Source organism: Hyperoodon ampullatus (assembly GCF_949752795.1).
Source record: "Hyperoodon ampullatus genome assembly, chromosome: 20".
Lineage (NCBI taxonomy): Eukaryota > Metazoa > Chordata > Mammalia > Artiodactyla > Ziphiidae > Hyperoodon > Hyperoodon ampullatus.
Window position 1 is genome coordinate 26048847 of NC_136933.1, and position 14545 is coordinate 26063391.

Genomic DNA, 14545 nt, shown 5'->3' on the forward strand with positions numbered 1-14545 from the left:
CACACCTTGGACCAGTCGTTGGGCCAGTGTCCTTGGCAGGCGTGGATCACCGGGAGAGCTGGGTTGGCGGTCATCAGGGAGAAGCCTCACGTCTCTCAGCTTTCTTCCCTGTTTCCCACAGTGGCCCTTGGAGGCCACTTTGGGGGTCAGGGTGGGTGGCTCTGTGAGTGTCTCAGGCGAGGCTTTGTGAGTTAAGGGTGAGTTGGGGACACTCTTGGTGGAGGAGGACAGTGGTGCCGAGGCGGGCAGTGGCCCTGGGGAGAGGGTGTTGGACATTGTGATGGGTCGGGGCTCGGACAGCTTCCTTCCTGAGGAGACGAGGCTCTCACGCATTGAGAAGGTCCCCTTGTCCCTTTCTGGACCCTCAGCCTGAGGACAGTGCACAGGGGGCCCAGGCATTGCCTGAATTGCGGTGGATGGTGCTGGAGCTGAGTCTCAGAGAGCAAATCCTGGAGAAAGCACCCCAGTCTGGGGACCAGAGCATGGAGAGGACCTGCGGAGGACTTTTTAGAAGGAGCAGCAGTTTGATGTGACAGAGCACAGGATACTTCCTAGGAGAACTGAGAGATGAACCTAGAGTGAGGGGCTCTGCCGGCATATCTGGTCACCACGCAGCTCGGAGCATCCGCTCTGGGCCTGGCACAGGGCTGGGTCCAGCTGGTAGCCTCAGGGAGCCTGCCATCCTGAGTCTGTGTTTCCTGCACATGCTATAGTATATGCATATTATATACAAATATATGCATTACGTATACATGTTATGTGTGCCTATTATACACTATAATATAGAAGCTATTTCCTGTGTATATTATATGCATGCTATATACTATATATGCATCTTATATATGAGTATATGCACTACATATACATGTTATATGTGCATATTATACACTATAATAGGATCTATTTCCTCTATATATTACACACATACTATATACTGTACATGCATGTTATATACAAATATATGCATTATACATACATGCTATACGTGCATATTATACACTCTAATAGGATCTATTTCCTCTATATATTATACGCATACTATATATGCATTTTATATATGGATATATGCATTATATATACATGCTATAAATGCATAGTATATACTATAATAGTCTGTATTTCCGGTATACATTACATTACATGCCATATGTGCATATTATGTACTATATATGTATACTATATACCAGTGGTCCCCAACCTTTTTGGCACCAGGGACCAGTTTTGTAGAAGACACTCTTTCCACAGATGGGGGAGGAGGGGGGTGGGGATAGTTTCAGGATGATTCAAGCGCATTACATTTATTGTGCACTTTATTTCTATTATTATTACATTGTAGTATATAATGAAATAATTATACAACTCACCATAATGCAGAATCAGTGGGAGCCCTGAGCTTGTTTTCACTTGCTACTCACTGATAGGGTTTTGATATGAGTCTGCAAGCAGTTGATTTATTATGGTCTCTGTGTAGTCAGACCTCTCTGCTGATGATAATCTGCATTTGCAGCCGCTCCCCAGCGCTAGCATCACCGCCTCAGCTCCACCCCAGATCATCAGGCACTAGATCCTCATAGAGTACGCCACCTAGATCCCTCACACGTGCGGTTCACGGTAGGGTTCGCGCTCCTATGAGAATCTAATGCCGCTGCTGATCTGACAGTAGGAGGAGCCCAGGCAGTAATGCGGGCGATGGGGAGCGGCTGTAAATATAGATGAAGCTTCCCTGGCTCACCAGCCGCTCACCTCCTGCTGTGCCACCCAGTTCTTAACAGGCCATGGACCGGTAGCTGTCTGTGGCCCAGGGGTTGGGGACCCCTGCTATATACTATAATAGTCTGTATTTCCTGTATATATTATATGCATACTATGTACAATATACGCATATTATATACAATGTATGCATATTATATATGATACATGCATTATGCGTACATACTATATATGCATATCATATGCTATAATAGAGTCTATTTCCTTTATATATTATATTATGTGCAAATTACATACTATGTATACATATCCTATATGGATATATGCATTATGCATACATAGTATATAGGCATATCATATGCTATAATAGAGTCTGTATTTCCTGTATAGATTATATTAGATGCACATTATATACTAGGTATGCATATTCTATATGGATAGGTGCATTATGCATACATAGTATATAGGCATATCATATGCTATAATAGAGTCTGTGTCTCCTGCATCTGTTTGGTGACCAGTTGGAAGCAACAGAAGCAGAGACGCTGGGACATCAGGAAGCAGAAGTGGAGCAAGGGGCTTCTCTAGCAAAGCCTGGAATCCAATAAACCCTGGACTTTATACGTGCTGACCCAGAGAATTGAAAATGGTAACAATTACAATCATCATAATGTAGCTAAAAATAATCATTGAGCGTGTCCTCCTCCTGGACCTCTGCTTGTTGCCAGCGCACAGTTGAGGTGACAGAAGCCTGCCGAGAGTCCCACGCTAGTGCCGGCAGAACTGGGACCCTAACCCTAACTAGTCCAGGCCCAGAGGCCCCCGTTTCGACCGCTGAGCTCAGCTGCCTTCCTACCAGGACACCCAGCAGCCGCAAACCCAGCATCCTGCAGAGGTCAGCTCTGGTGGTTCGAGGGTCTGTGTTTAATAGTGCAGCTCACAAAATCAGACCTTTTTTTCCTGACGTTTCTGAGTAGCATCGTACAGCTCAAAATCAACAATCTGAAATAGGAAGTCAGGACATCCTGGTTCCCATCCTCGTGTTGACGCGGACGGTGGCCTTGAGAAAGTCACCTCTGCTGCTCGCCTGCATGGTGAGGACACAGCTTTAAATGATTCATGACCAACACCCTAGCACGTGGTGCGTCAGCCCAGCAGGCAGCATCACTGATGAAATACCAGGTGTGATTTCTCAGACTTCTTAAACTGAACCACAACACGCAAGTCTAGTTGAAATGTAACTTGTTTTTTTCCCCCAAATTGTTCATTTGTTTAACACCACAAAATCTCACCGTCAAGAGACCTGATGAATGAATTAGGCATTAAGTATTTGTAGTTATCAAACCACACCGGGGAATATCGAAGTTACTTTTTGTTTTTTTTTGTTTTTTGCGGTACGCGGGCCTCTCACTGTTGTGGCCTCTCCCGTTGCGGAGCACAGGCTCCGGATGCGCAGGCTCATGGCTCACGGGCCCAGCTCTGCAGCATATGGGATCCTCCCGGACCGGGGCACGAACCCGTATCCCCTGCATCGGCAGGCGGACTCTCAACCACTGCGCCACCAGGGAGGCCCTCGAAGTTACTTTTAATGCTCTTATACTTTGGAGCAGGCGATGTGGTATAAAACAACGATCGTTCACTTGAGCGTCCAGACCAGGAGTGGCCACGGGATACAAATAGTCCATGTGTAGAGGGAAGGGTGTCAAGCGAGGGCTTCCGTCCACGTTCCCACTGAGTCTGACATGGTGCTTCTGTGTTCTCTCAACAGACCAGCCGCTCTCATGGTCCCCGACTCCGCACTTCAATGAAGACAGGTACTCCCCTGCGCTGAGGACCATGAAAGGCTTGTCCGGGAGTCGGAACCCGCCCCCGCTGTGCTCCGGCCACACCTGTGGCCTCACGCCCCCCGAGGACTGCGAGCACAGTCACGGCCACCTGCACCGTGGCCCGGAGGCGCGGCAGCCCTACCTGCTCAGCCCAGCTGAGAGCTGCCCGATGGAGCATCACCGCTGCTCCCCACGGACCTCCGTCCACTCCGACTGCGTGATGCTGCCGGTGGCGCTGGGAGACCACGTGTCCAGCAGCACCTTTCCCCGGATGCACTACAGCTCCCACTACGACACCAGGGATGACTGCGCCGTGGCCCACGCTGGCGCCAAGACCAACCGGATCCCAGCCAACCTGCTGGACCAGTTCGAGAAGCAGCTGCCCCTGCACAGGGACGGCTTCCACACGCTGCAGTACCAGCGCACCTCCGCAGCTGCTGAGCAGCGCAGCGAGAGCCCCGGCCGTATCCGGCACCTGGTCCACTCCGTGCAGAAGCTCTTCACCAAGTCCCACTCCCTGGAGGGCTCGTCCAAGGGCCACGTCAACGGCACCAAGGGGGACAGCCGCGCGGACGAGCACGCCCACGGCCACCACTCCAAGCACGGCAAACGGAGTAAGAGCCGGGAACGCAAGGCCGAGGGCCGGCACCGCTCGGGGCTCAGCAGCTGGTGGAGCTCGGACGACAACCTGGACAGTGACAGCACCTACCGAGCCTCCAGCGTGCTCAGTCGTCACCCCGCCGACCCCGCGGCCCACTGCTACCCCGACGCGCTGCCCGGCCCCTTCGGAGACCTCTCGCTGAGGATTTCCAAGAGCAACAACGACGTCAAGTGCTCAGCCTGTGAGGGCCTGGCCCTGGCGCCAGACGCCAAGTACATGAAGCGCAGCTCCTGGTCCACGCTCACGGTGAGCCAGGCCAAGGAGGCCTACCGCAAGAGCTCCCTGCACCTGGACAAGCCGCTGGGGCCCCCAGAGCTGAAGCCGCCACTGCGGCCCTGCCACTACCTGCAGGTAAGGGAGGGCATTGCGCGCCGTCTCGGCAGGCCGAGTGGGGAGGGCCCAGGAGGACCCCCCCGTCCTTCCTCCAGACCGTAGCCCTGGGTACGACGGGCTAGTCCTCGGATGCCTCTAAGGCTGCAGGATGTAGCACCGGCCGCAAACGTGTGTCAGCCCATGGCGGCGCTTTCCCATTCGAAAGCGGCTGGTTTGGTCCAGGAGTGAGCTTGAGTGAGTTCACGGGCCTTACCCAACAGTAGCATCTTTAAGCCAAGGAGCATGATTATGGAAACCACATGCATTCCCCTGGGGTGTGGATGAAATACATTCACCAAAGGCAAAAACAGATTAAAAGCAGTGGCTGGCTGGAGGTGGCATATTGTGAATTCTCTGTTTTAGACCATTCCCTTTTCCTCTGGGCCTCCTAACCATGCCACCCCCAAGAGAGTTAGGGGAGCGCCACCCACTGAGAGGCACCCACCCCTTTTAAGAGGCCTCTGCAATAACTTCTGTTAGCTAACAGTCCTGTTAGCAAAGCTGGAAAGTCTGAAGTTTTCCTTCAGTGTATGTATAATTTGTATTCCAATTCACAATCCCTTCGACTTGGCCGACAGCGGTTGCTGTAGGCTGTGCTCTGGGTTAGAGAAATCCTCACGGAATAATGAGTAATAGCGCTAAATGCTGGCTGAGTCATCAGACGGTCAATTAATGGAACAGATAAACAACTGTGAATCTTTTCGGGCGTCAGGTGGCTGCAAATCATTTTAGCAATTCCAATTGCCATCCTGGAACATGGTCCAAAACCCAGTGGTTCTGTTTTCAAAGGAAATGCTAACCGAATTGCTTTTATAGGAAGATTTATTCAAGGAGGCAAATTGGCAGATGGATAAAATATTATTTTTGTAGCAATGGGAGAGACTTAAATTTTGCTTGTAGTTAGCAAATGCCAGTGATATATAAATATGAAAGTTTTACCTGTACATCTCTAAAGAAATATGACAAATCCATCCAAGGCCCAGTCTAGTCATTGTGAGAGAAGCAAAACTCTCCTGTTTGTGTCCGTGTTTGGACCTGGGAAATCTCCAATGCAGTGTCCCCTGAGCACATCAGGATGGACCTACAGCTGGGGTATGGGGCCCCTGGGTGCCTGACTCAATGACCTGACTTTTCCATGACACTTCTTGGGGCACCTCGTACCCCTGAGGGCCTCCCTCTCAAACGTTTTCTGTCACCTCTCCACTTACCGGACATCTGCTAATCATGGAAACTAGTAATCCGTTACAAAGGCAAGAGTGCAACACAATGAGCCCCAAACACTCATCACCCAGCCCCGGGAACGATCGATTCAGGGCCAGTCTTGTCCCATCAGTCTTGTCCCATCACCTCATCTGCCTTCCGGTCCAGGTTATGTTGAAACAAAGCCCACACAGCCTCGGTAGGTGTTTCTGTATTTATCTCTAAAAGACCCACACTGGAAGGTAAGGGCTCTTCCTTTTGAAACACAACTGCGATGCCATTAAGACATTAAGGAATCACAGTTCTTCAGAGTTTCAGTATCTGGTCAATGTCCAGCGTTCCCTGTCTGCCCGCAGTTCTCTCTCACGGTTTGTTGGCATCGGCGTCCAGATCAGGGGCCTGCACGGGGTGGGGTGACCTGTCCATGAAAAATCTGTTGGTTTCTCCTCTGTCTCCTTCTCTTTGCTCTCTCTTGCCACCACTGTCCTCCCCAAGGATTTTATTTTGGGGGGTGGTTAAGAGCCCATTTGTCTGACATTTCCCGCAGTCTGGGCTCCCACTGTGGGGTCTCAAGGGGTCACGCAGCCGCATCTCGGGCCCTCGTGTTTGTCAGGCGGTGGTCGGGCCTCCACCATCAGCCCCCCTGCCCGTGGTCCCCCACTGCTAGCGTGAGGGTCACTAAGGACCTCGCCCGGTGGAGCGAGAGGGTCGTCCCTCCAGCCGTGGCTCCAGCAAAACCCAGTTTCCAGATTTGGGACCATTCATCCTTATATGATAATGTGTGAGAAATGACAAGTGACTGGGTCCCGTGAAAAGTTGTGATTTGGTGGAACAAGCCCCATGTTAAATAACATCATACAGGCCCGCAAAGCCCCCAGGGCCTCACTCGGAGCGGGCAGTCACAGACCCAGCCGTGTGGTCCTCGTGAAGGGACACTCTGGAGGCCACTCACGATGCAGCCTCGGAATAGTCTGGACCACGGTCACCCGTGGTGGGAGCCACATCACAGGCAGGGCGGCACCACGGGGCCCCAGAGAAACGTGGGTGAGGTGCTCACTCAGGAGACAGGTTCCCACCAAGTGCCCCCCTCCCTGGGGCCCCACTGGATCACGGTGGGGGGAGATTTGAGGACAGGAGCATCGCAAGCTCCACCTCCTTCCCAGGCTCCTTTGTCCTGTTGGGCTAGGACTTCTAGGACCTTCTGCTACAGGGCTTCCCATGCTGACTGCGTTACGCTTTCTGGGGAAGGATACGAATCCCTGGATCCTCACCAGCGCAGATTTTATTTCACAGCCAGAAGGTAGGGGGATCGGAAGAATTTGTCTGTAGATGCTACCGTAGGAATAAGATTTAAAAGAACAGAAGGGAGAAATAAATGCTCATACGCTTTTCTTTTTCCACCAAAAGCTAGAGAGATTTGGAACTGAACAAAAGGATTACTTTTCACTTTCACCTTTGGTTTGTACAGAATACATAGTTAACATTAGAGCAAGAGTTTTTATGTTTTTAAGTAGCTCAAAGCAGACAATAGGCAGAATTGAAAGAAAATTATGGTCCTTTTTATTCTTTGAAAGAGCTTGTTTTGGTAGTTTCTCCATCAGCAGACAAAGCGTCTGAGGTCAGAGTGTTAATGAATGTCACGTGAATTGGGCGGGTGACCTGCGGGGGGGTTAGCTCAGGGAACAGGTGGCCCCCTTGTCATGTGCTGCCCTGGGTTCTAGGGACACGAAGGTAGGAGGTGCCCTCCCGGCCCTAATGGGAGGACAGGTGAGGGGCAACTGCGTCGTCTAGAGGACACGGCGGGGACACGTGGGAACATGCCAGGAACGCAGGCCTTGGTCCCCGTCACATCGCACTCCAGCAGCACGTAGCCCGGGGCCAGCGCCAGCTCGGTACCACCTTCTCCCGTCCTGGCCTCCGGGCCTCTCCGCAGGCCTCCTTCACTCTCCCTCCCCCCTTCCTCTCTCGATTGTCTCCGCCCGACTGGTGGTCCAGACCCGCAGGGTCTCTCCTGGCGACTGGGGGTCTTACCCCGGTGTCTGTGCTAATGATGCTGCTGTTCCAAAGGCAGCATCTTGTTTGGTGTTTAGTGCAGGAGGAGTTCCCGTCCCAACATGACCCTCCAGGGAGCCGCCAGAGGGGAGGAACAGAAGGACTGTGGGAGGCGTGAAAAGCTTCCCTCACTTGCGAAGTGTTTCGGCCCCGCTCCGACCTCCACCCGCCGAGGTCCGCGCGCCCCCGACCTGGGCACCGAGCCTGCCCCACTGTCCTTCGCGGGAAAGGGCTCCAAACGCTGCGTGAGTCGTGAGCATCCTGCATCCCAGAGCGGAAGCTGGGTCATAAAGTGGATGCAGTACGCGGCGTGCGCCCAGAAGTACATCCTACAAACACTGCATTTCCCAGTGACCTTCGTTCAGTGGGTTCTGTTTGTGCTTTAGGAAAACCATCCACCTTTACCAAAGGGGGCCTCTTCTGGTTTCTGCAGTAAGCACTTCAAGGGACCTCAGGCTTCCAGAGCCCTGGACGTGTGCTTCCACGCGATCAGAAGTGAAAGCTGACTTCTAAGAGCTGAGCTCTGAGACTGACCACCTCCCACACCCTGGCTGAAGTGGCCGCCCCAACTGTCCTGAGTGTGTCTCGTGTCCCCGTCCCTCCCTCTGCCTGCATTGTTCTGCTCGCTGGTCTACGATCTGTCTCCCCAACAGGACTCCGCACCCCCGTCACCGCATTATTCCTGTGTCTGGTGGGGTCGGACTCGTAATAAAGCCCCGAACGAAGGAAGGAGGAGGCTCGTTTGTACTGTGATGCCGCAGGAGACCTGGAAGCAGTGAAAAGATACTCAGATGTCGGTTCAACAAAGCCAGCGTCTTTCCAGGCACTGGAGGCATATGGGTGGTTCTGGAATCGGGGTGATCAGGAGGATGGATGAGCCCCAGCCTCTTCTGCTCTCACGGGATCCATGACTCTTCAGGATGGTTGGAATTAGGGCTCATAAAGACCATCCAACTCCAGAAAACCAGTAATTCTGATAAGCTTCTCACAAACTTAATTGTTTCACCCAGTTCCCAGCCCCCCAGAGCCCCGGGGCTGTCCCTGCAGGGAATGGCTGACATCGCGGCCACTAGGAGATTTCTCTGGCCCCTCTGTGGGTTGGGTTACTCCCCAAACCTGCTGAGGTGGCGGGTCCCTTCCCCCGGAGTCCCCGTGGAAACCCTCGTCCCTCTTCCGGGCGCTTCTCACAATCAGTCTCTTGTGTCTCCACGTGCACGTCCTGGCCAATTTCATCAGCACATAAGACACGCTCACATCGTGGGTCATTTTGCCGTCTCTGTTCTTTCGTGACAGTGGACGGGTGGGTCCTGCAGAGCAGTGGCACCCCCTGGGAAGGGTTTGAAAGGAGCCGTTCCCAGAGCACAGGGGAAACCATTACCGTCCTAGGCCTGTGGGCAGGGCCTGGAGAGAGGGGGCCCGTGGGGGCAGGACCCCCAGCATTCGGAGGCCTGGTTGAGGCAGCTCCTGGCAGACCGTGGGCCCGAAGCTGGAGAGAGCTCTGGAAGGCGCTCCGCACCCCTCCCCACTCCCCCCACAGTGCAGCCCTCAGCAGAGCCAACCAGAACTGGAGGCTAAGGGACCCGGGCTGGCGAGAGGCTCCCTCAGTGTCAGGGCACAGAGCAGGGGCTGGGGGGAGGAGACCGGGGACCAGAGGGGAGAGGAGAGGGCGTGGGGAGCATGACCAGCACGTATGGACAGTGACCAGCACACGGGGACAGGGACCAGCACATAGGAGAGTGACCAACCCATAGAGACAGTGGCCAGCACATAGGAGAGTGACCAGCACATATGGACAATGCCCAGCACGTAGGAGAGTGACCAGCCCATAGGGACGGTGCCCAGCACATGGGGACAGTGCCCGGCACACATGGATGGTGCCCAGCACATAGGAGAGTGACCAGCACATATGGCTGGTGCCCAGCACATGGGGACAGTGCCCGGCACATATGGACGGTGCCGACAGGGGACTCATGGATGACCAGCACACAGGATCACCTCCAGGAGGCCGCGCGCCATTCAGTGCATCGTGTTGAGTCCCTCGTATGGTCTCAGGCCTGTGACACGCATTTGGGAAATGTTGTTGAGATAAATTCTTCACTGAAGGCTGCTGGGGTTCGAGTATTTGCCAGCCGGGAGCCCGGTCAACCTTTCTGCCTCATTGATTTCATATACATCACCCTTTGTGGTGAGACTCAGCACAGTGCGAGAAAGGCGCTGGGAAAATCATCAGTCATTATATAAACCTATAATAATATTGTGTGGGTGAATATTCTACTCTGTCCACGTTTACCGGTTAAGAAGGACGAGGTCTGTGTGTGACTGGGAATGTGCGCGGTAGAAATCATTTGGGCTGGCGGTTCTCTCTCGTGCACGGGGGTCGGGGAAGGATGTTGAGCAGCATCCCTGGCCTCAGGCCTCCAACGGCCAGGAGGCAGTGCCCCCACCTTGAAGATGACCAAACTTGTCTCCGGACGTCACCAAGTGTCCCCGGGAGACAACATTACCCCCAGCTGAGAACCACTGGGGTCGTCCCAAGAGCATGAGGGTTAGAACTAGGTGGACTTGGGTTCGTCAGAAGCCGACTCCCCTGGGCTGGGGGCAGGGACCCCTCCGCCTGCACCTCCTCCCGGGCCCTGCCTCCCCGCCCTCAGCACCCCTCCCAGCACCACCCACCTCCCAGGTATCCGAGCTCAGCTGGGAAGCCTTCTTATGAGACGCCTTCCTTTTTTTTTTTTTTTTTTTTTGGTTTTTATTTTGATGTAATTTTAGATTTACATAAAAGTTGCAATAATAGAAAAGAAAACTGAGGTATACCCTTCACCCCATTTCTCCTGTGTTAACAACTTAGATAACCATAGCACAGTTATCAAAATCAGGAAATTAACAATGTTATAATATTATTAACTTAAAAACAGATCTCATTTGAGTTTCACCAGTTTTCCCCGATGTCCTCTTTCTGTTCCCACAATCTTTTAGTTATTGTGTCTCCTTAATCTCCTCCAATACGTGGTGGTTCCCCAATCTTTCCTTGCCTTGATGACCTTGACACTCTTGAAGAATAATAGTTGTTCCATAGAATGTCTCTCAGTTTGGGTTTCTCAGATGTTTTCATGATTAAAGTTATGCATTTTTGGCAGGAATACCCAGAAGTGATATTGTGCCCTATTCAGTACATCATATCAAGGGGTACATGATGTTTATATGTCGTATCAGGGGTAATGCTAACCTTGATCCCTTGTTTAAGTTGGTAACCTCAGAAAGTTGTTTTTGTATGCAGTGGTTCTGGAACATGTGAGACGCCTTCTTAGGAGACACCTTCTCAGGTCCTTTGAGGCTTGTTGATAGCTAAACCACACCCTCTCCAAAGTCCACGCATTTATACCCATTGTGCGATTGTTTAAACAACTTTCCTGCCTGTAACCATGGCTCCTAAACATGTCAAACCAAGTATCCTGTTTATAGCAAATATTTCACGGTGTCTCCTGGACTCTTCTAAAATGAAATTCGTGTGTAACCGACCTACACATACTATTCTGAGTATAGATTTGACCCTTGAACAACACAGGTTGGAGCTGCGTGGGTCCACTTGTAGGTGCAATTTTCCAGTAGTAAATACTCAGCACTACACGATCCACAGCTGGTTGACCTTCAGATGCTGAGCCAAGCATGTGGAGGACTGACTACAAGTTATACTCGGATTTTTGGCTGCATGGAGGGTCAGCACCCCAACACCTGCATTGTTCAGGGGTCAACTGTATAGGTTTGTTTACGTGTATAATGTGCCCAAACGCTAATAAAACAGAAATAAAAGGAGGGTCACTTTTAACTAAGAACATGAATTTTAATATAAAAATGTCTGGGCATATGACAAACATGTACAGAAGGAAGTGTTCGGAAGCTTGTTTCTGGATGACGACACAATAATTTAGACCCGTGGAGGGAATAGTAATGATTCACGCACCACCAGCAGATTCACCCGCCAGATGGGATTTTCGGCAATGGTAAACAGTTCTTGGTGAAGTATCACACCAAACAAAGTTCCCTCGTCCCTTGATTTACATGGTTAGTTGCATTCCTGAAAAATCCACTGTTCATTAAAACCATGCAAACGAAAAACGAAAAAAGCAAAAAAACTTTAGTTTACATACAAAGAAGAGTTAGATTCAAGGCTCAGGTCATTATAGACAGAAAAGCACACAGCACACAAGCCAGTTCTTCATGGGGGTGGGATTGTGTCTTGCTTTCCTGAGAACGAGCATCTCTGGCCCCCAGGATGCTGGTCGTGCCCCCCAAGTATGTGGCACTCACGGCTGCCCCCGATGGATGTCTTGGGTGGCCCTAGAGGGTGTCCCCACTTGGAGCCGTTGTTGTTTACTGTAACAACCTGGAACTGAGAAGCCCAGCTGTCTCCCTCTCAATTATATTCCCAGTGGCGAGCGTGCCTAGCATGCATTTAAAACAGAACAAAAAAACTTTTTGGAATGAATGGAGAAGACATTTCCCTACAGGGACACACAGCGTTTGATGACATTTTCTTCCTTGGTTTCAACACCTGAAAGAGAATATTATTACAAAACCCCAGCCCTTGTCACCTGTGCCTTGCTACTTGAAAGGAAGAAAGGACATTTTAATCTGCCGCGTTGAAGTTTCCTTCAAGCAAGAAGCAGGAGACACTGAACTGTATACTCAACTCAACCTTAGGAAAATGCCTATTTAGACATCATAAATATCACTCTATGCAAGTAGGAGCTAAAGTAATAATTATGGCTAAATGCAGCAAAGATCACGCATGAATTTGCAGAGGTCAGTGGTCACTGTGAAAGGAAGTTCATTTGTTCGTTCATTAAAGCACTTGTTTTGGGGCCAACCCTGGCCACCCTTATCTGCCGTTACAGGGTTTGACACTGTAATGTACCCAAGAAAGAGTTATTGACTCAGGCACGGTGGCATTTTCGTGTCACTCCCTTGTTCTTTTGATAGTCTGGAGACATGTGCTTTGGAAGCGGTATTCAGAGCCCACGCTTGACTCTGGTTTACACTCCTTCTGTATTGAAATCTCTCCTGTCAGAGACTGCAAAATTGGCGGCTTACATCAGAAACAAAAAAACACAAGCTGCGCTCATTTGTTAGTTAATTCACAAGCTGCTGGGGAAAAATCTTTGTTTTTTATATGGAAACATGTTTTTAATTCACAAAAACTCCATGAAGCTGCCAGTGGGGACGCATCTTTCCCGGCTCCTCTCCATCTGTCTCCTGCCGTCTCCAGCCTCCCTCCCTGGAGCGCCCGGCCCAGAGAGGAACCCCCGGCCTCCTCCTTCCTGGGCCTTTGTGTGCCTCTCTCTTCTTTTTTTTTTTTTTTTTTAACCTCTTTATTGGAGTATAACTGCTTTACAATGGTGTGTCAGTTTCTGCTGTATAACAAAGTGAATCAGCTATATGTATACATATATCCCCATATCTCCACCCTCTTGCATCTCCCCCCCACCCTCCCTATCCCACCCCTCTAGGTGGTCACAAAGCGCCCAGCTGATCTCCCTGTGCTATGCAGCTGCTTCCCACTAGCTATCTGTTTTACATTTGGTAGTGTATATATGTCTATGCCACTCTCTCACTTCGTCCCAGCTTACCCTTCCCCCTCCCCATATCCTCAAGTCCATTCTCTAGTAGGTCTGTGTCTTTATTCCCGTCTTTACCCCTAGGTTCTTCATGACCTTTTTTTTTTTTCTTAGATTCCATATATATGTGTTAGCATACGGTATTTGTCTTTCTCTTTCTGACTTACTTCACTCTGTAGGACAGACTCTAGGTCCATCCACCTCACTACAAATAACTCAATTTCGTTTCTTTTTATGGCTGAGTAATATTCCATTGTATATATGTGCCACATCTTCTTTATCCATTCATCTGTTGATGGACACTTAGGTTGTGTCCATGTCCTGGCTATCTGCCTGCTGCTCAAATCCCAGGAAGTTAGAGCCCAGACCCCTCCTCCAGGAAGCCTTCCCAGATCACTTCCTCTCTGTCCACAGCTTCCACTGGCTGCTTCCCTGTTTTCCCTCCACACCTGCTTCTGTTGCCCTAATTAAACCATAATTCACTTTCTTTTATGCCTGCCTTCCTACTGAAATGTACTGTCATTCAGGACTAAATTTTCTAAAGTTTACTTTTTATTACACTAGCAAGATATATGGTCCATGTAGAAAATTTAGAAGACATAAGTATAAAGAAAAATCATTGAGAAACCCGCAGTCACTGTCTCCCAGGGATGATTCCACATCCTTCCGGCTACGTGTCTATGCATGTTGCAGGCATATCTGTCGTTAAAGTATAAGAACACGGAGTGCATACTCTAAACATGCTCCCGCCCATCAACACCCTTCGTCGGCTAAATATCAATTCTTCTGCACAGTATCCATGGCACGCTTGTAGTAAATATTTCCCGCCACCCCATCAGATATTATCAGTTTTCTTCCTTTGACCCTAGTGAATGGTTCACAGTCCCTGGCGTGAATCCTGTTGCCTGGGGACATTGCTGGGTCAGAGGCACCCACAGTCTGAAGTCTTCTGATACGTGACTGTAAATGTTGGACCCACATTACCATCTGGCGTGAAATGGCGTGGAAATGTCTGTGCCCACATCTGTCTCCATCCTGGCAATTTGTTCTGATGGTGGAAAACTGACTTTTGGTAAGAAAACCAAGATGAGGATCTAAATGCCCAGAGA

The 14545-nt window shown here is 50.6% G+C and overlaps 1 protein-coding gene across 1 annotated transcript in view; it reads left to right on the top strand.

Moving 5' to 3' along the window:
• The window catches only part of DLGAP2 (DLG associated protein 2), a gene marked incomplete at its 3' end in the record, with an annotated part of 562591 nt that overhangs the window by 459532 nt on the left and 88514 nt on the right, over positions 1 to 14545 (top strand). The window contains exon 4 of the mRNA XM_079726609.1: positions 3479 to 4548. Within this exon, the coding sequence (XP_079582735.1) occupies positions 3547 to 4548 (1002 nt within the window). The 5' untranslated portion in view covers positions 3479 to 3546. The remainder of the gene's footprint in view (positions 1 to 3478; positions 4549 to 14545) is intronic.